The 25,784-nt window shown below is 53.2% G+C and overlaps 1 protein-coding gene across 1 annotated transcript in view; it reads right to left on the bottom strand.

Annotated features, from left to right (window-relative positions):
* The window catches only part of NRG2 (neuregulin 2), a 198,482-nt gene that overhangs the window by 14,948 nt on the left and 157,750 nt on the right, over window positions 1-25,784 (bottom strand). The window contains exons 3-6 of the mRNA XM_011997268.1: window positions 23,233-23,351; window positions 14,160-14,280; window positions 7,543-7,601; window positions 2,284-2,307 (exon numbers count right to left, since the gene is read on the bottom strand). Of these exons, the coding sequence (XP_011852658.1) occupies window positions 2,284-2,307; window positions 7,543-7,601; window positions 14,160-14,280; window positions 23,233-23,351 (323 nt within the window). The remainder of the gene's footprint in view (window positions 1-2,283; window positions 2,308-7,542; window positions 7,602-14,159; window positions 14,281-23,232; window positions 23,352-25,784) is intronic.

Genomic DNA, 25,784 nt, shown 5'->3' with positions numbered 1-25,784 from the left:
CATGTCCTTTTCTCTGCAGGCATTTTATCACTTGCATCCTGCTTGGGCCGTTTTGGGTTCCAGACTCATGCATCCAAGGGTCATGACCAAACAGAACCCCTGATTCCTTACCCTCTTTCCAAACTCTTCTTCAACTCTTCCCAGCTCATGGGTGCAGCACCACTTTTCCTGTTGCTCAGGGCCCACACCTTGGGCTCATTCTTGATTACTCCCTTTCTTCCCACCTACCCTGATGCCAGATCCAGCTGCAAGTCCTCGCAGCTCCTCTTCCCAAGTAGATCCTGGGTCTGATTGAGCCTTACCATTTCCATGGCTTCCAACTTAGTCCAGGATGGTGTCACCTCTCACCTGGAGATGGTCACCTTCTGACGGGTCTTTCTGCTTCCACTCCTCCCCACCCTGCCCCCAGCCCAGGCTATTGTCCATCCAAAGCTACATTTATTTACAGCCATAAAGCAGATCATTTTACTCCCCTGTTTAGAAACTCAAGACGGTTTCCCACTGCGACTCGAATGCAACCCAAAGCCTTACCATGGCCTCTGAGGCCCCCGGCTGCTTGGTCCCAGCCTTCCTTTTGGATCTCATCTGTGGTCCTCTCCCTGTGTTCACTGTGCTTCAGAGCTGCAGGAAGTCTCTCCATCCACTGAACAAGGCAAGCCCACTCCAACCACACGATCTCTATACCTGCTGTGCCGCCCTCTGCAGGACTCCCCCCTGGTTGTTTACAGGGTTGGCCACTTTTCATCAGGTCTTAAAACAGATGTCACCTCCTCAGATAAGCCTTCCCTGACCACTTAGCTACACTAGCACCCCACTCCAGCCAGGCACTATCCCATTACCTCATTTTATTTTCTGTGCAGCACTGAACACCACCTGATGTCTTTCCTGTTTGCTTGTCACCTGTGAATGTGAGCCCAGGAGGGCAGGGACTGTGTGTCGGGTAAATTCTGTTCCATAGATGTTTGTTGCATTGGTGAGTGGGTGAATATACAGACCAGCCTTATAGACACTGACATATGTGCACACTCACACTCATCTCCACGCACTCACAGTTCCACCTGCACAATGTTCAACCCTTGACACAAAGGCATTCCACAGCCCCTCCCACCTGCTGCCAATCCTGCCCTGAGAGACCGCACAAGGTATATACTCTCAACAACACACACGTACCTGCAGATTCACCCCTGTGCATCCTGCCACCATCACAGACCCCACATAGACTCAATGCCTCTCCCACCACCCCATCACAGCCAGTTGCTATAGACGGATGCACTCTTACACACAAGCTTTGCAATCTATCTTCTACTGAGAACAGCTGATAGAGGATAGGTGGTGGTGCTAGGAGGCCTCCCCAAATCAGCCACGAGAGCAGCCTTTCCATAATGGTAGGCTCTGTACTACGTCTGAGATCCCACCCCACCGCAGCCCCCACCTTCTGAGCCCCTGCCTCTCTCCTGTTGTCATATGCCTGGACACTTGAGACTATGGATGAGCCTCCCGGCACAAAGCCAGAGAGCCAGAAACACTAACCCCTTAAAGTCCCTTCTAGCCCAAGGAGTCTTCCAGGGGCCAGAGGGTGGTAGTAGCAGATGGCAAGAAGACACATTTAAGATTCTGAGCTGAGAGACAAGGGGCAGGTCCTAGAGGCCAGCCCAACCCAGACCCCGGCTGGTCTTGCCAATGTGGGGTCAGATCATGGAGGGAATGACAGCCTCAAGCAGATGGCAAAGCCGGGCAGACAGACACAGGGAAGGGACAGAGGCAAATAGAGTTATCAGCTGCTGGGCTGGTGCAGGATGAAAAGCAATGGACATGGAAATGGGGAAAGGAAAGAAGACTGAAGTCAAATGGAAAGGGATGCCTCTCTGCACAACTCTCGAAACCAGGCTTCTGTGGTTCCTGGACACCAGCCCTTCGAGGGGCCATGTTCACACGTGGGGCCTGTCTCTTGTCCAGCCAGCCTGTGGGGCTGCACTCAGCTCAGGAGAGGACCCTCCCCTCTGAGCCTTCCTAGCAATAGATCTCCCCTATGTGAGGGATGCTACTGTACACTGAGGGCCACGGTCCGAACCCCTGAGTGCCCTGTTGTTCGTGAGCTTCTTTCATCTCCTTCTAAATCAACATAGTTTATGATAGGACATCTTGATGGGGCCAGGAGAGATTTTTGGAATCATCCCTTGTCCATTTTTTGGAAAGGAAACCAAACATTCAGCACACATGGCATCGGAGGCTGTGAAGAGGGGCCACGCAGATGGTGCTGAGTGACACACAGAGGTTTCATACCCTTTAATTCAAATCCAAGGTGCTCTGGCAGTGCAGAAGAGAGGAGGGTCAGAAAGGGAGGGGTGGAGGGAGAGAGACAGGTGGACAGGGATAGGGGGAGAGAGAGAGACAGAAACGTTGGTCAGGACTCCTCAGACACCGGGCAGCCAGCCTGTGAGGTGAAAGCAGGTTAGTAGTGTCCCCTCCCAGCCTCCTGAGCTCCTTCCCTGACACCCAGTCCCCAAGAGCCCCAAGGAGGGTAGAGAGAGGAGATGTTAGAAACAGCAGGCAGGGCAGGCTCTTTAGAGATGAGCTGTGGGGTTAGTACCTGGTGGGGAGGCAGAGGCACAAGAGTCAGTTGGCAAATGTCCCTGGGAGGAAAGGTAAGTGGGGGTGGGGTCTCAGGAGCTCCCCTGCTCCTCCCAGCGGTCAGTGCCAGCCCTTCAGCACTCTCAACTCTCAAGCCTTCCTGCAGACAGCTTGCCCAGCTCCCTTGTTGGGGGCCCTATTTTTTTTTTGTTCAGAGTGCAGGCATGAGGTCCCCAGACTTGCCCCATGTCCCTGCTCTGCCCCACAGACCAAGCTGGCCTGTCTACCTACTGGGAGCCCGGGTGGGGAGCCTCAGAGTCTGTGGGAGGGAGCAGGAAGAGGAAGAGGAAGAGGATGAGGCTCCAGATAGCAGGTCACTTCTCTACTTGACACCCCAACACCCTAGAAGCCTACAGGGCTGAGTCATGGTGCCTGAGCCTGATTTCACTACCAAGAAGAGCAAACTGCAATTCACAGGAAGAGACAAGTGGGTTCACTTGTAGAATGTCTGAGCTCCTCAAATGGTGGACAAATGACAGTCTTGGAAGTGGGATCGTGTTTTGAATGTGTGATTTCAGGACCCTGTGATGGAGACCTCCACATCACTGAAGGGTTAAATAAAAGGACCCTGACTCAAGGGTCAGCTCTGCACTGACCTACTGCTTGCTGTGCCACCCTGAGTGACACCAATCTAGTTAAGTCTCAGTCTCTTATCTGTTACGTGGGCATCAGGCTGGGGCATAGGATCCCAGGAGGTTTGCAAACCTGGCTGAGCTTCTGAATTGTCCAGACTGAGGAAGTCTGGCTCTGAGGTGGGAGCCCAGAAATCTCAACAGTGTTTTTAAAAAGCTCACCTACCATTCTAATGTAGCAGCCAGCATCGGTCTACAGGCCTGGAGTCTCAGTTTCATCCCTAATTCACTATGTGGATGTGGGTAAGCCATAATCCCTGTTTCCTTGTCTGTCCAAAGTGCTTGCACACAGCTAGAGGAAGATGTGAACAAGCCTGGAAGGCATGAGCTCAGCACGCGTGCAGGGCCCCGCTCCTCCTAGCCTGGATTTGCTGACTCTCTGGCTTCCCCAGGTGCATAGTCAGCTCCATTAGATCCACGGAGGGTGTGACACTGTGTCTGATATTGTCATCTGCCTCGGAGGAAGGCGAGCACGTGGCAATCTGCAGGAAGTCCTACGCATTATCCGTCCCTGGACCTCTCGTCTACTTCCTGATAGGGATTCCAGACGGTTCTGCATTTGGAAAAGGGCAGGAGAGCAGGGTGGCTCTGAGCCAAGGACTGTGATGGCTCTGACTAAAGAGCCTGGAGGAAGATCCTGGGGCTTCAACCCCCCAGTTCCATGCAGAGACCATACCAATGAAGCATTCATTACTCCTAGCCCTTCCAGACACAAGCCCTTCTTGTACAGCTATTAAATCCCAGGTTGGGGAGTGAGCTGGACGTTTTGGTTTCTTTGCAGTCCCACTCTGACTGCTTGGAGGCAGGAAAAAGTTGCCCTAAGTATAGTTTGTCCACTCCTCTCCAGGGTGTCCCAGGGCTGGTCAGGCGTGCTGAGTAGACAGCACAAACTTGACAATTCTCAAAGAATCCTGGCACACCTCTCACTGAGTAGTTAATGCTGTGGCCCAGGGACCCTTCAGGCAGCTGGAGAGCTCACATTATTTGGATATCTAGCCCTGCTGCCCTAAGAAAACAGCCCAGGTTGACCACAACACCTGGGACGCAAAGAGGATTGGGTTCATAGAGCTGGTCTGGGCCCCACTTTCCGACGAGGTTGTTGTATTAGATGAGGCAGCTGAGGCCCAGTGATGCTAGGACACTTTCCCAAGGTCACACAGCAAATTAGGAGGCAGAAGGGAGACTGGAGGCCAGATCCTTTGGTCCCTTGGTGCTAAGCCATGGCTTTCCTGCCCACTGAGTTTCTGGGCAGGCCTGGCTGGGTATTGCTGAGGACAATGACCATCTGGAGAAGTGAGCAGGGCTCCCAAAGCTCTTTAAGTGTTTTCTTCTGTGTCACTCCTCTGGGAACCGAATAGTAGCAGCTGCAGCTTCTAGGGCTCCTAACTGGCCTCCTGTTTGAGTCAAAGGCCAGTACTGTTTAGAGTGGTGGCTGGCATGATTGATGGGGTCACTGAGGGCTTGGCCAGTCACTGGGTAGGCAGCTTTCTCACTGGGAAGCGTGGGATGGAACATGAGGGGCCTATGGCTGTGTCCGCCCCAGCAAAGAGAAGATCTTCCCACTCATTATGTTCATTGGCTGCCACTCAGTGAGGGTGGAGTGGCACCACTGAGTCACAGGAAGGTCCTATTAACCAGAAATTTGCATATTGACCAGTAACCATGGCAACCTGATGCTGGACTCCTGACAGGGCTGTGCTTACCAGACAATATGCAAATTCTTCATCCTGGACATGTCCCATGACATACAGTCATAGGGTGCCTGGACAAGGAGGCAGATGTGTGTACAGATGTGAGCATGAGCTCCTGCGTTTGCACATGTGCTTGCAGGTGTGAGCACATGCTCATGGGTTTGCGCATGTGTGCAGGTGTGTAAGAACATGATTGTGTGTGCATGTATGAGCCCGTGCTCACACGTTTGTGCTTGTATGTACAAGTATATGTGCTCTTTTACATGGGGACATAAAGATGGACAAGCTTTGACCTATGGGGAGCGGAGGGGCTGTTTGTGGAAGAAAGAGAAGCTTCAATGTGCTATTGCAGTCACAGGCTCTTTCCTTGATCTCTGCAAAAGATAACCTGGTCTAGATGCTATCTGGGCAGGGTGTGAAGGTTGGACACTTTGCTCAGGATGTGCTGGGAGTCAGCCCCTAGGGGCCTGATGCTGCCCACCACCCCCATACCAGCTGTAGCTGGGAGAGGTACTAAACTGCACTCCAATCACGATGGCAGGCTCTCTGCTAAGCCCTTCATATGCAGCAGTTCATTTCATCCTCACAGTAACCCCACAGGCATAAATGTCATCATCCCCATTTTACAGATGAGAAAACAAATTGAGAAGTTAAAGAGGCCCCAGAGCTAGTAAGCTCAGCAGCTGGCATTTTTACTGAGGTCTCTTTGAATCCGAAGCCTGAACACTTAAGCCAGCACTTTACACTACCTTTTCAGTAATTATCTGCTAGAGCAGTACATGAAGTGCTCTCTGGGAAAGTGCTTGAAGAGCATAAATCCTTTACGAAAAGGTAACAGTCAAGCTACTGAACACACTAGGCAGAAGGGCCTGGACTGCCTTTGCGGGCTCTTTTCTGGGCTCCTGGGACCCTGCTGACCTTCCTAGCAGATTTAGGCTGAACGCTGAAGCAGCCCAGCTGGCAGAGAGGCCTTGGATAGCGGCCCGGGTTCCGGAGGCTCGGCTGCTCTGATTCAGGACAGGCTGGGACTCCCCGTCCAGAACAGTCCCACAAGCCTGGGAGGCTCTCTGCCAAGAGGAATATTGCCCCACTGTCTCTCTCACCTGGCCCCCAGCTCTGCCTGGGCTCTGCCTTCTCCTGGGGGCCCTCCTGCTCTACAGTCCTGCACTCAGGGCTGGGTATGACTCTGAAATAATTGCAGAGCCTGCGTTCTAGAGAATTCTGTTGGGCCACATATCCTGCCCACAGGCTCTGCCCTTCCTCCTTGGCCTCCCACACTCTATTAAGATAGTTGACCATCTGGGCCAAGCAGCTCCCATCCCCCAGGGGTCTCTACGCCCCTGTGGGGTTGGGGTGGGGAGTAACTTGCTGACCTTTTGTGCTGTGGTCTGAGGAGGACTGGGAAGGATCATTTCTCCACCCTGAGACCTAAATCCCCAAACCCCTTTTCTCCAAGGGCTACCTACATGGTCCCCTGGATCCCACCTTCAGCACCTCCCAGAGTTCTACCTCCCAGTATCCAGTGCCATATGGACACTCGGCTCCAAACTCCTCTTTGGGCCCAGCTGTCCTCCCTGGAGAAGAGGAGGTGGCGGGCGGGGGGTGGTGGCATGCAGGGGCCTAGCCTGCTCTGCAGGATGGGATGGGTGACTGGGGACAGGCCTTGCAAGCCAGCGGACCCCTGGTCCTCAAGCAGAATCAATGACCGGCCAGAGGCTTTTCGTTCTGCTCCACCCCCACCTGGCGGTGCTGGAAGGAACTGCTCTCAGGCCCCAAATAAAAAAAAAACAACACTCCATAATTATGGTTGGGTCCTTGGGCCTCGGGGCTCACTTTTCTTTCTTCCTTCCTTTTCTTTTCTTTTTTTTTTTTTTCTTGGCAAACTGTGCAAAAGAGAAAGCTCCAACCTCAGAAGTTGAAGAAAGGAAGGGAATAAAATCCTAGATGGGAAGATACAGACCACAGAGGTGCTGGAGTCATCAGTTACCCCTCAATTCCTCATTTCCTCAACTTTTTAGCATCTCCAGCACCAACTCCTGCCCCCTCTCCCACCATCCTGTAGCCACATAAATATCTTTGGTATTCATGGAAACCATTGCCCTGGGTCCTGCTCTCCCTTAATTCCTCTTCCTTCCCTCTACCCCATTTCCAAACCCTCAAAACAAACAAACAAACTCTGGCCAGACTGGAAAATGGGCTTTCTGAGAACTTTTTTTCTGTCTCAAACACGTAGGCATACACACGCACACACTCACTGCCAGCCCCATCGGTACCCTCAGGCAGCCTTCAGAGGCAGGGGAGGGTTCCGCAAATGCTTCCTCCCATTCTGGCCAGGCTGCCTGACCCCAGAAGTCGGGAGGAGGCCTGGGTGTGGCCCTGGCTGCTTCAGAGAGAACTTGGCATTACTGTGCCCAGGAGGTACAGTCCACACGTGGAGGTGGGGGTGCCAGGGGGCGTTTCTGTCTCCTCTAAGGAGCGCAGGACACCCTCTGCATCTCCCCGTAGTCTTGCTAAGCAAGGCCCCATCCCTCCCCAGGGGGAGACTGTCAGTCACCAGGGAAGAGAAGAAATAGAAGAAAGAGACATACTGGAGAAGTTGACCATTGCGAACTGCTGACACCTGTCCCCGGTGTATCCCACAGGACACCTACCAAAAGAAAGAAAACCAGAAAGAGAGAGCCAGGATAGCAAGACACAGGCATTGCAACACCCCGGCACGGGCTCCTGCCAATGCCAGCTGGGTTCCTTGCCACCGTTACCATTTGTATTGGCCTTGCCACTCTGCCCCTTACCTGCAGCCCTGAACTTTAAACCCAAGGATTAGGCCAAAAATGAAAACAAAGCAAAACAAAACAAAACAAAACAAAAAGAACTAACAAACCAAAATACAAAAAAGAAAAGAGAAACAAAACAAAACAGCCAAAGATCAAAACAACCAACACCCCTGGCCCTATGCCCTACATTGGGGGGACTGCACCCGGAAGCTTTCTAAGGAGCAGGGACTTGTGTTTGTATCTTCAAACATACTTTGCTTAGGATCTGGCATGTACAATCGCAAAGGCAGTTTCTCCAAACATCTCTGTCCGAAGAATCCATTTGGACATCTGGAGAAGGAAAAGGGGAAAAATCACAGAACAAACTGGCATCATCCGCGAGGCTAAGGTTAGAAATCAAAGTGCACAGTGATGAATGAGAAAAACCAAGTCAGGCACTTGGGGTCATACTTGTAGCTGAAGGGACTGGAGTCAGGGCTGGGTGGAGGGCTCTGAAATCTCCTCGAAAATCTGTCTAATAGATGTGGCTCCATGGGTGGTGGGGAAGGTGGGGTGGGTCGGGGGGAGGATGATTTAGGTAAGTGGGGTGAGGGAAGATGGGAAGTTGTCCTACTGGTCACTGAGACTTTCCTTCTTACCTGCCTGGTGCCCCATGAAGCAAGAACTGTGGCCTCTCGGTGCCAGGCAGTCAGTCAGCTGGCAGGGATCTGGGAGCCTTAAGGAATACCAAGTTCTTGGGAGCTACTCCTCCCAGGACCGACTGAAGGATTCTCTCCTGGGCCCTGGGCAGGTTTTCTCCTCCAAGAAACAGCCCCCAGAAAACTCAAATAACTCGGGAATGCTGTTCCCAGACTATGTATGTCTATGACAAAAGTGACCTAGGGGATATTTTATCTTTCTTTCAAAGAGGGTTCTGTGGCCAAATCAATGTAGGAAATACATTCAGGGTGCCCTGTAGAGTTGCAGTGTACCTTCACCTATGAAAGACTATGAAAGTTTCATAGGAGGAAACAGCTGAACTTTCCATGTAAGTTCTCAAATTTATTTGTGTTTCAAATTTATTTCACCATGGATATTGTTTTTTGAGGAACCCTTGTAGAACATGGTTTGGAGAAGGCTGCCCCAGTGCAATGTACATGGGGAAAGCTTAGTAGGGAAATGGGAAGCTGGGGAGGAGTTGGAATTATCAGCATCCCAAAGTGGGCCTTCCTGATACCAGGTGCAGGGAATCTGGCCTCAGGTGGCAAGGACCACAAAAGGGATTGGAGCAGGCTCACTGGGGGACCCTGGAAGCCTGGTCCACCTCAAGGTCCTAGCGGCAGCCAGCCTGCGAAACTCTTCCATTTCCCCATGACCTGTTTCTCCATCACTGCCTGGCCCTGCCCTGGATCTCATTCTCCGATCTTGCCTTGCTTACAGCTCTAGAGCAACACCCACTCAATCTCCCTGACCTTGTCCCTACCCCCAAGGTACACGTTCTTCTGCTTTCTGGCTGCCACCCCTCTCCTCAAGCGAATCTCAGATTTCTTGCAGAAGTCTTGCAGATTTCTGGAGGACATTCCCACCCCGTACTCTCTTCTGAACCCTAGCAAGGCTAGATACCTAAGGAGAAGCTTACAGGGAGGGCTAGACCCCTTCCCCACATCCCTACTCAGACATGGGTCTATATTGCCTCTGCATCTTCTTCCTTAGGAAAGTAGCTAAGTTCATCACCAGTGTCCCCCTCAATAATAGGCTACCGTTCAAAATTAATCAATGTAAACTTCCTCAAGAGGCAAGTGTACTCTACTTCTTAGCATTGCAGTATATAGCAACCGTCAGGAAGCCACTTAGGCTTACAGTAAGTGGTAGCTATTGGTTGTGACAGATACTCATGAACATCCTGTGACCTCAAATCTGGAGGAGTGGGGAATGGGAGTGGTGGGTGAGCAGAGGGCTGGAGTTTCCTTGGGCCTTGATGGCGTCTCCTCCAGGGGAGACAGGCTGTTTGTCTTGTAGTGGTAGGATTGTGTGAGCAGGTATGCCTGGCTAATCAGGGGGTGGTGGAGGGCGGGAAGTGTGTCAGGGAAGTGGCATGGGTGGGGAGAGGGTGCATGCTCATCTTGTTGAACAGGGTGGCTTGGAGGAGGAGACTGCCATTAGCTCCCTTGTCAACACATCCTTCTCTGATCCCTGGCCCTTGTCTCTATTCATCCCAGATCAGGAAAATGGAGATAGTGGCTAAGGCTTCCCAACAAGCTCCAGCCAGGCTCAGCTCTTGGAAACTGATGTCTACTTGTGATGGGGACTAGAGGGGTAGAAGTGATTTTCAAACGTAAGTGCCTTTGGGAGTGGAGGATGAAGACCCAGGAAGTTGCCAAAATGACTCTTGGGTTCCACAAAGGAACAAGAAAGAGATAGATGTGTCTGTGTCCAGTGTCTGAGATCAGCCCAGCTCTTGGAGGCAGGGAAACCTGTGTGTGTGTGTGTGTGTGTGTGTGTGTGTGTGTGTGTGTGAGAGAGAGATAGAGAGTGGAGGAGTACAGGGGCAGGAGGGGCAAGGGGAAATTTATTTCCATTGCTGACAAGCAGGGCTGCTGTCCTAAGACCTTTGGAGACCAACGATAACTCCATACATCCCTGTGGCCCTTATCTCACACCCAGCCTGGACTATGCTGACTACATCCTTACATCTTTCATGGCCGCTAAGTTGCACAACATTATAGTCCTAACCTTCCTTCCTTGAGAAAATATGCTCCCCACTGGCTGAACAAAGCAAAAGGCACTGGGGAGGGGCACAGTGAGGGGTGGTGGAAGGCTGACAGCTACTGCTGTTTTTTGGGGCGCTAGCTCCGTCAGGACACTCCTATTTTTCTCCTTAGTCCTGTTTGCTGGGGATGAGTCACATTCAGGAGGCTGGGGCTTCCCTAGAGAAGGCTTTGGGGGCGAGCTGGGCCTACAGCCTCTCTAACCTGCACCCAATACCAGGGTAAGAGAGTATGGGGTACATTAGCCTATGAACCAGGATAGGAGTCTGAACTCAGCATTGGGGGTGGGTGGTGGTTGGTGGTTCCCACTGAAACTGGGATTGACCCTCTGATTTTCAGGGGGCACAGAGGACAGATTAGAAGGAGCAGCGGGTAACAGCCTTCCCAGCCTTTCCCACCAGGTCATCGGCTATGACTCTGGGAAGGTCTGTCCCCAGGGCTGGAGAAGAGCAGGGTGAGAGAGGGGCAGAGAGGAGAGCCCATGGGCTGCATCTGGGGTGACAGAGAGGTCAGGACCTCTGCCTTCCCCTTTTCCCACCCCACCTCCCGGGCCTCAGTTTCACCTTTTGGTAGCCTGGGGATAATGCCATGTGTGCTGCCCTCACCCGGGGGAGGGGGTGGATGAAGGATGGCAGTGTGCCCCGGGCACTGGAGGGAGTGAAGGGCCTGTGAATTCATGAGAGGGGTGAAGATGTGGCGAGGATGAGCAGGCAGATGGGGGTGGGATGGGGAATCACCTGGACATGGGTGGGGTAGGGGCAGAGGGATGAGGAGGATGAGCTGATGGGAAGGGGAGGCATGCCACTGGTATGTGCACAGGGCTGGAAAGAGTCTTGTTCTGTCATCATCCCCTGAACCAGTCCCCAAGAGTCACGCACCAACCGTGCTCTACAAACACACGGAGAGAAGAGGAGAAAGCAGCAAGAGGGACTACACAGGCCCCTGTCTGGCCCAGACAGGGGACAGTCACCTTGATTTGGACTCCCATTTTCAAATCCCCCTACGTAGTCTTTTTTTAAAACAAAATTCAGTATCAGTGACACTGTTTCTTTTGGCACTGAATTCCAGAAAAACAGGAGGGACGGAGTGTGCCTGCTTTCCAACACTCCCTGCAGGGCTCTGAACCAATACACAACAACAAGTGTAAGAAAACCAGGAAGGAAAACTGATTTTTATAGAAACTGGAATGAAACTGACCAGTGTAGTTTCATTATCCAAGCTAAGCGGAAATGCAAAAAAATCAAAATAAAAAGTAAACAAACAGCACAAATGGTAAGACGTGAGTTCCGTTTCCTAAATTCTTTCCTTTTTATTCCATTCAGGTGTCATCAGGAACCCCAAGAGGCCTGCCCCCCTTCCCCCGCAGCTCGTCCACCCCCAGAATGGCCTCTGGGCTCTGCCCTGCCCCCCACCCCCCTGCCCTTCTCCAGCACAGCTATGAGGACCTGCCGTTCTGTCCGCATCTCCACCAGGGATGCCCTCTCCCCCGACGGCTGACAAAGGGAGTCAGGGAAGTTGGTTCCAGGAACCTTGACTGGAACCAGGGGAGGCCGAGATGGGGAAGTGGTGGCTCTGGGTACCAAGTTCTAAGCAGTGCAGCTTCCCTTCCCTGGTGGGGAGGGGAACAGGGCACCATCTTCACAATGGCTCAGGCTCCTGCCTCTGCTCCTCTCAGATTTAGCTGGGCAGGACTCAGAGGTCCTAGGGGTGCAACCTTGCTGGCAGGGCCCTCCTGGAGCCCATATATCTCACCATTCCCTTGCCCACACCGAACTCTAGCACTGGAGCCCTGGCCCCCATGGCCCTCCTCAGCCCTGGCACCTGTCCTGAGGGGCCAGAACCTTCCCTGCCTGGACGAGGGCTGACTTCAGTGACAGTGCTGGATCCCTTCAAGGTTCGGGGTCCAAGGGGCTAAAGAGACCTACCTAGTGTATATGTCACAGGGAGGAGGAGGATGCAGGAGACAAGGAAAGGGGGATGCAGGGCTGGGTCATCCCTGTGAGGTATTCCAGGACCCTGATGAATTTCTGGTAGATCTGTTCCAAAGAACTATGATCAACTTTCACAGCTAGAATATTCCCTAGGGTCTGTCATACTAACATGGCAGCCTCCTAGAGGCAGGAGGCAGGGAAGGATGAGGGGCTGAGTCTGCATTGAGAACTTCCCTAGAGGGCCTGTTGTTGCTATTGGGACTCTCCCCCTAAGATTCGGGGAGGGTGGGAAGGAGGTGGCAGCAGGGGCAGGGTGGGGCCAGGGAGGAAGTCAGCTGAGGAGGCCAGCTGGGGCAAGAGCCATGGTTCTGCCTGGCAGTGCGGGCCGGGTCACCCAGCACTGAGGTGAGCATAAAGGAGGCACGGTCCCTCATTACCATGTTGTTAGGTGGAGGGGTCTTGAAAAGTCCTGGCCTCCTCAGACCAGGCTCACATTCCCGAGCAAGGGTGTGTCCAGGAAGGGGGCTGTGGATCTGGAGTGGGAGATCAGAGGCATGCGAGCTGAGAAGTGCTGAGTCTGACCTTGCCTGGCGGAAGGTCAAACATCTCTCTTTGAATCCCCATCAAAGTTTTGGTGGCCTTTGCCCAGATGCCATGGGAATGGGGGCAGTTTTAGCACCTTTCCAGGGCTCTAGTCTTGGGCTGCTTTGAAACACTGAAGTTATTAACTAGGCCCCCCTCCTACTTCTCCCCTAGATCTGTCCAGAGTCTGTGCTGCCCTCACCAAGCTCCCCTCCCCTCCTCACACACTCACCAGAGAATCTGTCCAGGGGGTACTGTAGGCCCAGCTGCCCAAAAGATTTGACTGGGCCTGAACAAGCCCCCCCGACAGCCTCTCTCCCACCTGCCCCGTTTTCTATGGGGAGTGGGTGGTTCTGAGCTCCTTGGAGTTCCTGCTGGGGCCACCCTGCCTGGTTGGTGAGCAGGCTCTGGCCCCTGGGGAGGCTGAGAGGCCCCAGCCTGAGCCTCTCCTCCACCCTGACCTCCCCCATTGGGTCATACCTAGAGTGGTGTCCTTGCTGGCATCCCCTCATCCCATGGAGTGGGGGCTAGGGGCTGAAGGGGCACAGGCAGCACCCAGGGCATCTTTGTACAATGGGGTCCTGTAGGGCAGAAGGGCAGCCAGATCCTGAGGTCAGTACTAGGTTCTGGGCAGACCCCTCTTCTCCCCTCAAGACTACAGGAGCAAAGGGCTCTGGAACCTGTGCTCTGCCTGGCCCCACCAGGCTCCTCGCTACTGGGGAAGATGCAGCCTGGGAAACGTTCATTAAGAACAAAGTTTGGAGAGTTGCTGAGAGATGGGGAGGAAAAGATGGGGAGAAAGAGGGACTGAGGGAGGCAGAGAGAGAGAGAGAGAGACAGAGAGAGAGAGAGAAAAACCCAGTGCCCAGTGCCTAGGGCATAGACTAGCATCCCCATCTCCCTAAAGGGTGTTGGTGAAAGGGTAGACATCAGGAGATGGGGTGGATAGGGGCCTGGGAAATGGGGACTCCCCAAGCCCCTGCGCCCCTTAGAGCTTGTATCTCCTTATATTCCAGGAAAGGGCTAGGAAGTAGGGCAAAGCTTCCTGTCTACACCCCTTGGGAACCTCTTGTCAGTGGCTTGGAACCCTCTTTTACCAGAGCCCTCCACTTCTGACCCAGCATCTCCTACCCTGCTCTTGCCCCCAAGCCCACCCCTACTGGTCACTTACTTGCAGGAGAGCTGGTTGATGCCCTCGATGTAGTAGCAGACGCCTCCATTGACGCAATAGGACTTGGCTGTCTCGTTGCACTTCCGGGCGTGCCCCGACCAGGATGAGAGGGTGGTGCTCACTGAGGGTATGAGAGACATGTGCCAGTGACCCACTGAGACCATCTCTAGGTCCTAGGAATCATCTCCTTCATGCCCCATCTCAAAACTGGAAGATGACCAGAGGCTGCAGGAATGACCGGGGAGGGGAGGTCTGGTGGTCCCTTCTAGTCACCAATAAGGCAAAGGAGAGGCCACCATGAGCTCTGCCCGTATGCCCAGTGCAACCTTGCACCTAAGCTCTAGGCAAACTTCCAAAGGCCAGGAAGATTTTCATTCTTTTGTGGGGGGAGCAAGGTGAGATGAGAGCAGGAACTGCTTCCTCTGCTGAGTAAGGGCCCACCTCTCCCCTTCCCTGCCTGGCTTTCCGGGGGCTGCAGGTGGTTGAGATGCTGATGTCTCACGTGGTGAACAAACATAGGAGGCAGCGCAGGGAAGAGACACCTACACCACCTGCATGGCTTGGGCTCTCATGGTGGACCAGGGAGTGGCTGGAAGGGAGCTGGGCCTTCAGGGGATGGCACCTTCAGGACACGGTCATTTTCTAAGATCTGGAGAGATGTTGGAGGTAGGAGGAACCCCAGCTTCTACTCTCTTCCCCTTCTCCAAGGGCTGGGCTAGCTCCAAACCTCCCAGAAATGCTTCAAAGGCTACTATGCCCCATCTCCATAAGCATCTGGGGTCTTCTCCATATCTCCCCGCCCCAGACAGCCCCCTCCTCCCCGACCTCATCAGCTGTTGCCCCTAGAGGGAGCCTCCAGGTCTCGGACAGCCCCAGCCATAAATCATGGGTTTCAAGTTGTTGGGGAGGAGACAGGGCTGGGGAAAGGGAAGGGGGCAGCTGGGATGCGAAACTGGGGAAGAGCAAGGCTGGGCCTTAAGGCTGCTAGCGCAGACTGCACGTCCGATGGATTGGACTCATTTGAGAAATGAACATCACTGAAGCTCTGCTCCTCATCAGGGAATGGCATCCAGAAAGCTGGCTTCAAGTGAACATTCTTGCCCCAAACATCAGTTTTAGATAATGCCCCGTCCAATCCAGACTGGACAGCCAGAAGCAGGTCCTGCTCCCCTCAGCTCCCAGGGCCTCTGAGGGCCTCTCGCTCCCACGCAGCCCAGCAGTGGCCTCCTGAATGAGATGGCCCAAGCTACCCCAGCTGGCCCTGTCTCCTCAGGGGTACTGGGTCTCTCTCACTCCCCTCAGCAATGGGGGTGAAAGTGAGAGGAGGAGGAGGAGGGCAGGCACTCGGCGCCCTCAGTGTTTAGACATGTGGGGAGACGGATGGAGCGCGGGGGGCCAGGAGTGTATACACAGCTCTGCCTCTGTATATGTCTAAGGAGCATGCTGATAAAATCCAGCGGGCAGGGCCGGCTTCGCCGTCCCCTCCACATCATGCCTGCTGCTGAGCTGGCATCCCGGAGCCCCACCCCTGCTGAGGTCTCCCTCCTCGGCTCGACCCCACACCCAGCTGGAACCCACGTGCTGGCTGGAACTGGAGACCTCCTGCTGATCTTTGCCCCACTTCTGGGTCAGTGAGACCCAGGGAACTAAGAAAGGGACAGAGAAGAGAAACAGCTGAGGTGACCACGCCTGCCAGTTGTAAAATCCCCTTGCTGGGAGAACCCTCGAGGTTGTCCTGCTCTTCATTTGCATGGCACAGGAGGAGTGAAGAGAGAAGGCAGCGAATGTCTGGCCAGAGTGCAATGTGTGTTGCAACAGAGCCTCAGGGCTCCTAGCCCCTGGCCGTACATCCTCCCCATCAGCACCCAGGCTTGACATAAGCAGACGAACGCAAGCACTGTGAGGACTGCAGGCCTGGGCCCTCCTGTGGGCCTTGGCGAAGCCAGAGAAATCTCAGTCTGGATCTGCCAGGCCCTGCCTGGCGCCCTCTGCAGTTGTGGGTGGCACAGACTGCCCATTGCTGTGCCCATTGTTTCACCCCAGCCGAGTGAGCAGTGGACAGCAGGAAGGATACTGGGGTGGCCGGGGCCACAGTTGCACACTTGGGCTTCTCACACATATATGTCTGTGCTCATCGGGGCCTTGGGAGGACAAGGACAACTCCTGAGGAAAGATGGGGCCTCCCCAGCCGGGTGCATTGAGCCTGGGCTGCCAGCATCATGTTGTCGTGGGGACGAGGCTGGGCCCCGGGAAGGTAAAAAGGGAAGACAGTTGGGGAGCCAGTCACAGAGGGTGTGGGGAAAGAGTGACCATGGGTGTCTCCACCTCAGAAAGGCCACTCCTCTGTAACGGCAGGGCCTTCCCAAGACACTGCAGCCCAACTCTGCCAGTGGCGAAGCCACACTCCATGGAGATTTCCACATGGAAGAGCTGCGCCCACACTGTGGCGTAGTTACACTGTTCTAGCACGCGTGGGCTCCTGAGGCAATGTGGTTACACCCCCCTTGTCAGTGTATCCGTATCTCTCACTATGGTCGCCCGTGTTTGGAGAAGTTAAGGTGACATGGACTCTCCCTTTACACCTCCACGGGGATGGCTCACAGCACCCCAAACTCAACAAGTCCATCTGCCCTACCCACCTTCTTCCCCAGTCTTCCCTATCTCAGTGACCAAATGGCACAAACCAAAGAGCTAGAGGGCATCTTTGACTTCATCCTCCTTTATTCCCCTATAGCCATCTATCGCCAAGGGTTGCCATTTCCACTTCCTCAAGAGACTCCATCCATGTCTCGCTACCTCCTCCCCCAGTCCAGGCCACCGTTGTCTCTTTCTTTGATGACCACAATAGCTTCCTCTCCGGTCTTTCTGCCTTCACTCTTGCCTTCATCTCCTTTACTTTGCAACAGCCACAGTGGTCTTTAAAATATGTAAATTGTGTCAATCTTTTCTATTATCAAAGCTCTCCCGTGGCTTCCATTTGCACTCAGAATAAAGCCCCCAACTTCTTCCCAGGTCTTATTTGGGCTTCACCACCTCTCCCACTTCATCTCCCATCTTTCTCCTTCAGTATGTTTCAGACTCCACTAGTCATAGCTCTGCTATTCTAATAAGCCAACTACTCTCCTGCCCAGGATGTTCAAAATACAACAAGTGTCTCAGCGAGGCCTCACCTGACTTCTTAAGCTGGTCAGGTTCCTCCCTTATTCCCTCTCTTAGCTTCATATACTTCTGTTTATAGTTATTCTAACATAATTACATGACTAGGTGTGCAACTGTTTGCTTTTCTCTCCCCCAAGACAGAGTCTTGCTCTGTCACCCAGGCTGGAGTGCAATGGTACAATCTCAGCTCACTGCAACCCCTGCCTCCCGGGTTCAAGCAATTCTCCTGCCCCAGCCTCCCAAGTAGCTGGGATTACAGGCACATGCCACTATGCCCAGCTAATTTTTGTATTTTTTAGTAGAGATGGGGTTTCACAATGTTGGCCAGGATGGTCTCGATCTCCTGACCTCATGATCTGCCTGCCTCAGCCTCACAAAATGCTGGGATTACAGGCTTGTGCCACCACGCCCGGCCAACTGTTTGCTGTCTAATGCTTAGTTCCTTCACTAGAATGTAAGCTCCATTAGCGCAGGAGCCATGTCTGACATGTTTACCCTGAACCCCAATGTCCAGCACGGTGCCTGGCACATAACAGGTGCTTAACAAATATTTACTGAATGAATGAATGAGAAAATAAACATCTTATTCTTTGGGGGGAAAAAAGTGCCCTGTGCTACTATCGCAGGGATTAGTCTGGTATCCTTGACTGATAATGATATCTTTTTGGTAGATTAAAGGACTGTCTCCTATTAAATGCAAATATTCCAGAAAGGTCCTTAGAGGAATGAAAATCAAAGCCCATGGCTGGCTCACCCCTGTAATCCTAGCACTTTTGGGAGACCAAGGCGGGAAGATCACTTGAGACCAGGAGTTCAAGACCAGCCTGGGCAATGTAGCAAGACCCCATCTCTATGAAACATACACACACGCACACACTCTGAGATACCACTTTCACTAGGATGGCCAGAATCGAAAAGACGGATAATAACATGTGGTGGTGAGGAGGTGGAGAAATTGGAACCCATATGCATCGCTGGTAGGAATGTAAAATAGTGTAGCTGCTTTGGAAAACAGTCTGGGAGTTCCTTAAAAAATTAAATGTGCTCATCATGTGCTCCAGAAATTCCACTCCTAGGTGTATTCCCCAAGAGATTGACAACCTATGCTCACACAAAAACTTGTGCCCAGATGTCCACAGCAGCATTATTCATAACAGCCGAAGTGTGGAAACAATCCAAATGACCCAAGAATCCAAGCTTATGACTGGATAAATAAAATGTGGTATGTCTATACAGTGAAATAGTATTTAGCCATAAAAAGAAATGGAGTACCGATCCATGATACAACATGGTGAACCTTGAAAACATTATGTTAAGTATAAGAAGACAGTCACAAAAGGCCACATATTGTATGATTCTATTTATATGAAATGTCCAGCATTAGTGGTTGCCAGGGCTGGAGAGAGGGAGAAATGGGAGTGGCTGCTAAAGGCCACGGGGTTTTTTTTTGGGGTGACAAAGATGTCCTGAAATTAGTGGTGACGGTTATATAACTTTGTGAGTATACTAAAAACCACTGAATTGTATACTTTAAAAGGTGAATTTTATGATATATAAATTATATCTCAAAAAATTAATTTAAAAAAGCACCCCGGAGGGGTAAGCCCAGGAAGTTTTGATGAACCGTTAGTGTCTTGGTGTGAGTTTATCAGGGCCCCTGAAGAGTGGGGTGGGAGCCACTGCTGTGGAGATGCGTCCCCTGCTGCCCACAACCACAGCTGCTTTTCACCGTTGCTCATGGAGAAAACTTCTGCTTGTCCTTCCGGACTCTGGTTGAGTGCCTCTTTATCTATCGAGGCCCCTTTCCCTTTGATAAATTGCCTACCTTCCTCTCAGTTTGTTAGAAAAGGCAGACCTTTTAGAGTACAGGTTTTAGTTTCCTGCCATTTGAGGGACTTTCTTGGGGGCCAAGACTGTGACTCCCCAGAGCTCTGAGCAAGATCTTGGTGAATAAGCACTTGGTGAATGCATGACTGACATGAGTGTGCATCTGTGTGTGTGTGTGTGTGTGTGTGTGTTTAAACAGCCAGCCTTTTCAAGACTCCAGGTAAGAAACTGGCCCAGAGACCTCTCCGGGGCTTCCATGGTCCTATGACACCCCAGGTCAAACCTGCCTGTCCTCCGGGGCAAAGCTTGACATCAGGGGCTGGTGCAGTTACCTCAGGACATTCCCAAGCTCCCTTTCACTTGGGATGAGACATCTGTTTCTCTAACTCAGAAGTGGGTTGGACCAAGCTATTGTGTTAGCACCACAAACTTCCTGCCGGCTCCTCCTGCCCGCCAGTTCAGGAAGGCGGGAGTCTCTTTGTGAGCTGGCAGAGCTATGACTATAAGGAAGGCCTAATCTGATTTGTGGAAACAGCCCTGGGCTCCACCTGAACAGAGTAGTAGCCACCCAAGAGCCAAAGCGATGCCCACCGAGCAGCCTGCTGTTCCCCGATGGCCTCCCCGTGCCCTCTTCTGGCTGCCCCATCCCTGTAGCCCTGGTTTCCCTTCGGCCTGGGCGGGCCAAACCAACCCACCTTGGGATGAGTCAGAGGGGGCAGACCACAGGGTGTGGTTGCTGCAGGTCTCATGGGCTCCACGGATAAACAAGGAGCCTGGGCATCTCTGCCTGGGAAAACATCCCCAGCAGGGGCCTCCTGGTCCCCAGCAGTGGCCCTGTTCAGCTCTCCACATCAAGGGTAGGCTCTTGCCTGCCATGGACTGCACATGGCAGCAGAAGTGGTATGGTATGTGTGTGTGTGTGTACTGGTTAGGTGCACAGGATGTCAGCCTTAGCATGAAACTCAGAATCCCAGGATTTTGGAGGGAAGGGGCTTAAAGATCATCCAGTTCAGCCCCATAATGGGAAAACCGAAGACCGGTGGGGTGAAGTGACTTACTCAGGGTTGCATGACATAGAGCTTGGACGAGGCCAAGTCTCCAAACTCTTTCCCCTGCTCTGCCCTGCCGCTCCCCTGGAGAGTCAAGAGGCAAGAAGGCTGTGGGAAGCTAGGATTCCAGATATGCCCTCAGTGCCCAGCCCAAAGGCTCCACTGTCTGGTTCCTAAACTGATCAGAGCACAGCCTGCTGAGGGCTGACAGGACTCCATGTGTGGGACGGGACTTCGGCTTATCTGAGGGGTCTCACCACCTCTGGCCACAGGCCCCAAGCCCTGTGCAAGAGAGAGGGCACTCCTGTGGTTTTCTGCATGGGAGCCACTCCTGCTTCCTCTGCTAACAGCACCCCTCTAGGGAAGTGCTTTTCCATGGAGTTCTGACCAGGCCGTCACTCACAGTGCTCTGTCTCTCAGTAGCCCCTGTGCACACGCAGACAGGCCAGGCAAGGATGGCCCCACCCTCCAAGCACAGTGACTGGTCAAGGGGGCCACATGACCTGGCAGGGTCAATCAGAATCCATCCTTGTGACTGTACTTATGGACACAGAGACAAAGCTATCTCTTTTCTCCAGGCGGTGGGCTGGGATGGGGTAGATCTGGAGCTGTCTGAGGCCATGGCCTCCTCTTCCCACCCCACTCCCCAAACATGAGAAAGGCCCATTTTACAGAAGGAAAGAATGAGGCCAACACATAGTGAGAGAAACTGTCTTCAGCCATCCTATGAGTTCTTGGACCCTTCCTCTGAGTTCTTAGATTCTGTCACGCCTGGGGCCAGTTCCACTTCCGAACTTACCAGTTTTATAAGCCAATAAATAAATCCCTTAAGATAGGTTTGTTAGTTCCAGTCAAGAAAGTCTTGACTAATAAAACAGGAAGGCCCCAGATCCAAAGTGGATCTGAGAATGTCTGACCACTATAGCAGAGGTGGCAGGTGCTAGACCCCACATACAGCCCACTTTCCCAAACTTGGGATAGGATGAGAGAAGTAGGAGCTCAGACACCCTCCCTGCTATCATGCCAAGGCTGGGCCATAGAGGAGGCAGTAAAGACCTTGGAGCAGGTTATAAGTTCTCTTATATAGTATTTACCAGGCATCCACTGTGAGTCAGGTGCTGTGCTAGACCCTGAGGCTAGGGTGGTAGACAGACTAGACATAGCCCCACAGAGCTCAGAGACTAAGTGTTTGCCAACTACTTTTATATTGTGCAGCTCTATCATTAACTAGGTGTTTGACTTCCGGTGAAATATTTAATCTCTCTGAGCTTCTCATTATTTATAAAATACATCCTGACTTTGAGTATGGGTTCATGGGATAACATGGAGTTTGGCTCAATAAATACTGGCTATGATTGTAACTTATAGGAGAAAGCATCCTCCCTGTTTTCCCCACTCCTGAGGCTCACAGATTCATTGGGGTGGCCATGCCCACAGAGAAAGTTCAGCAATAGCATGAGAGTTGAAGGCTAATCAAAGGCTAGAATTCAAGGGATGCTATCAGAGCATGGTTGGCCAAGGAGTGGCCCAGGAGTGGAGCCTTAGCTGGGAGAGACGCTGCAGTGGGTTGGGATGGTCAAGGAGGAAGAGATAAGGCCATGGCCTCCTCTTCCCACCCCACTCCCCAAACATGAGAGAGGCCCATTTTACAGTAGGAAAGAATGAGGCCAACACACAGTGAGAGAAACTGTCTTGACCCATCCTATGGGTCAGGATGGCACAGGAGCAAGAGTAAGAATGGAATGGACAGGGGACTGATGGAAGTTAGGTTGGAAAGATCTTTTAGGCCAGGGTGGTGAGAACAAAGTCCCTGTTCTGTGGTTCTATGGGGTGGGGAACATGACAGGATAAAAGCACCTTAGGAGGCTGCTGCTCCGGTTCAGGTGACTAGGGATGAAACCCAAGCCGGGGTTACCCTTGAGGTATAGTTAGAGCAGAAGAGGCAGGTGTGAGAAAGATCCAGAAAGAAGAATGGCAAGGCCATGGAGACTCAGACTTATTAGACACAGTGGCGAGGGAGACCAAGGAGCACAAGGGCCTGGGAGATAGGGTGTCCCTCACCAGGACAGGACAGACAGGGTCTGAACTAATTTTTGTCTGGGGGTCATAGGGCAGAGAGTGTTCCAAGTCGTCTTTTAGACCATTCTGGATTTAGGACATATTGGAAGACTGTCTGGTGGAAATAGAGGCAGGTAATGACAGATACAGGATTAGATTCTGTGATGAGCAGGAGTCAAAGTGAACCCCAATAAATAGGTAACCACATGGCACACTCAGTCTGTGTGTGTTGGGAGCAGGAGAGTGATCTGTGGGATTTAAGGTACTCAGGCTAGAGTGGAGAGGGCACTGCCTGAGGACAGGCAGTTTTGCCAGAGAGGAGAGGCAATTTCCCCAGTCAAGGGAAAGAACCAGGGCCTGAGAGGGCAGTGCAACAGGAAGGCAGCTTCTACCCTGAGGCTGGGTCTGCCACTGTAGAGACGAGAAGGTAAGAGGTGCCGTGAGGTCCTGACCTTGCAAGACTTCAAGGAGTGGGGATGGCCTGTGAGGGAGGAGTTTGCTGTCCCTGAACAGAGGCTGCCACCAGGGGCCCCAGGCATCCAAGCTGCCCACCCATGGCCCATTGGAGATGGCTGCCTGCGCTCAGGTGCCCCGCAAAGCAACAGGCAATAGGCAGTCAGCCTGCACATGCCCCGGGCCTGCCTCTCCCTGCAGCCCCGCTCCTGGCAGCCCAGCCTCCTATAATTGCCTTCTAAAAATATCCTTCCCCCACCCCCACCTCTTGATTTCAAAATATTTAGTTTTCAGGGTATTTAAAATGAGAGCTGGCGGCTCTTCCAGGCCCAGATAACAAAGCTAAACATTTATGCTTCGACTGCATTTCTCTGAATCGGCTGAGATCTAGGGCTTGATATGGCAGCAGCAGGAGGGAGGGGAGTTGAGTGCGAGATGGATCACATGCAGGCCCCAAGGGCCGGGGGGCCACTGGCCTGCCCTGCCAAACCCCTCTAGGACCCTTCCCTCTGTCGGGGCCCACCTACCGCTGTTGACGTAAAGCCGGCCCCGGACGGTGTCCTTCCCCAGGATGTTCTCTGCCTCGCAGACATACTCCCCAGCGTCCTCCACCTTCACCTTGTTGAACTGTAGTCGTGAGTTCTTTCTGGTTAGGGAGGGTATAAGAGGGAGAGAGGCATGAGCCAGGGCCGGCTGTGGCTCCCCAGCGGTCACCCAGCGGTCGTCTCTCTCCACAGAGCCACAGTGGCCCTGCAGCTTAGATGGGAAGGAGATTCCCTCCGCCCAGCGATTTCTGGAGTCCAGGTGGGGCATGGAGTCCCTGCAGCTGCAGGGAGCCCTGGGCCCTTAGGACAACACAGGGCAGGACTAGTGGCTGCTCACAGGTCCTAAATCTATGATCCCTCACATCGGCTTTTCTAGGGCCGGACCACTGTTGTAACATTCTTCTGGGGGAGTAAAGCCAGGCCCTATAGGAAGTCACATGGCCACCTCCCTCATTCCCAGCTGCCTCCGCCTCTCCTGGGAAGTGGCAACCTGTCATTCTGGGTATGCAAGACCTGTTCCCAGATACCTGGGAGGGCGGCTGTCCTGACAGATTCCCATGGCGATGGTGCCCAGACTCCTCATCCAAACCTGGGGCTCTCCCTTGTTCTCAAAATCAGCCCTGCCACTAAGGGGCACTCTGTGGCTTCTCCAAGGGGTTTTTGTTTCATTCATTCATTCGTTCAACAAATGTTTACTGAGCACTTTCTGTGTGCCAGGGGCTTGTACACCTTGGGGAACAAAAAGATCCTGGACTTGATCCTCAGGGCCAACCTGGGTGTTCTCTTCTTACAGAAGGGAAAACTGAGTCCTAGAGGGACTTCCTGACTTGCCCGAGGGCACTTGGCAAGGCAAAGGCGGAGGTATGCCAGGAGCTGCAGTTCATGAGGACATGGGCTATCTCTGGGAACCCAAAGCTGGGGCTAGCCCTGAAGCTTTGAACCTAGTCCCTGCATGCTGAGAACTGTTTGGCCAGGCCTGGGCGGATCCCCCCAGTGCTGTGACTCCAGGGCACCTGGCCCTGGTCTCCCTCTTCTTTCTGAAGCCCCAGCCAAACCTCTCCTTCCTTCTCAGAGTTTCCCTGCAGCTACCCCAGGGTGCTTAGGCTCTGCAAGGGTCTGTTCACAGCCCTCACCCCTTCCTCTGCCTCCAAGGGCCGGCCAGCACGAGCTCTGCATAAAGCCTGGGACCCCAGCCTGGCCCCCAGGAGGAAGCAAGAAGTAACATGGTAATTTCTGTAGATGGTATGATTGCCTCCTCTTTTTAGTGCTGAATTAAAAAGCCAGGTTTCCAGCCTATGTGTAGTGGGTTGGAGAGGTGGGGGAACACGCGGGAGGGCAGTAGAGCCATCATTGCCCTGAGCCTAGGATATGTAAAACTGAGCTATGGAGCTGATGGGGTAAGGAGGCCAAGGGGAGGCAAGCAGAGAGGCTGGGCCAGGGTCAAGGAGATGCAAACTGGCTCACAGTCCCTACCTGGGCTGTTTCCACCTCTGATGGGGAGCTTCTTCCCAGGCATCCTTACCCCCAGATCCTCCAAACAAGGGTGCTACAAGGTTGTCTTTTCTATAGACCCTATTGCTGTGGTGATGTCCTTGCTGATGCTGTGGTGACAGCTGCTTAACTATTCCATATTCTTCCTGCCTCAAGCTGGTCTCTGTCTCCTTGGCCTGGTGCCGGGCCACAACCCTCTTCTGTCAATTATAGTTTGTTCCCTTCATTAAAGAGAGCCCTGGAGGCCCCTCTGACTAAGACAGCATCTCTTTCCCTGATCCAGCCAAATTAGATGCCACAGACTCCAGCTTCCCCCAGGGTATGGCTTCTCTCACTTCCCTGTGCACCCACCAGATTAGCAGGGAAGGGGGATCGCCTGAGGGTACGGGGGTGGGGGTGTTGATGCACAGGGGACTCTCCTTGTCGCCCACCCTGGAATTCAGAGGCGCTTGCCTTCTACAGCATCATATGTAGCAGGACACTAAGGAAGGATTCCCCACTTGCAGGCATGTGAGACCTGGAGAAGGGAGGCAAAGGGCTCTGGGAGTGCCCCTTCCCTCTGAGGAACAAGAAAGAGGCAGGGGACAAAGATAATGACCCTGAGGCTTGCTGCAGGTGTCCTAGGTTAGCAGCTGTCTCATGGTTTCACGGAAGCCGGTCCCAGAGATGCACATGGGGCTCTGGGTCCAGGCTGAGGGGCAGGGCTCTGAGGGTTTCTCAGCCCCTGCAGGAACTGGAGTCACCACCTTCTCCTTCCTCACTCCCAGCTCCAGGTGGAAGCCTGAGGATTCAGGACTCTCCTGTCTCCCTGGCAGGCCAGGTGCCGTGTTCTGCTCCTGGTGCCCCATCACGCGCTGACCCGGGTTTGCCCTGAGATGGTGACCACGCCCCCCCCCCCCGACCTCCCCAGCTGGTTCTCTGCTGGCAGGGACGGGATCTGGGCAGCTGTGTCCTCCACAGTGCCTACCCCCACCCCCTGCCTGCTCAAGGGGCCTGTTCCAGCCTGCCCCTCATAAACAAGGGAACATGCGATTCTGCAGGGA

Source organism: Mandrillus leucophaeus, unplaced genomic scaffold (assembly GCF_000951045.1).
Source record: "Mandrillus leucophaeus isolate KB7577 unplaced genomic scaffold, Mleu.le_1.0 Scaffold534, whole genome shotgun sequence".
NCBI lineage: Eukaryota > Metazoa > Chordata > Mammalia > Primates > Cercopithecidae > Mandrillus > Mandrillus leucophaeus.
The sequence above is the reverse complement of the archived record's forward strand: the minus strand, read 5'-3'. Positions and strand labels throughout refer to the sequence as shown.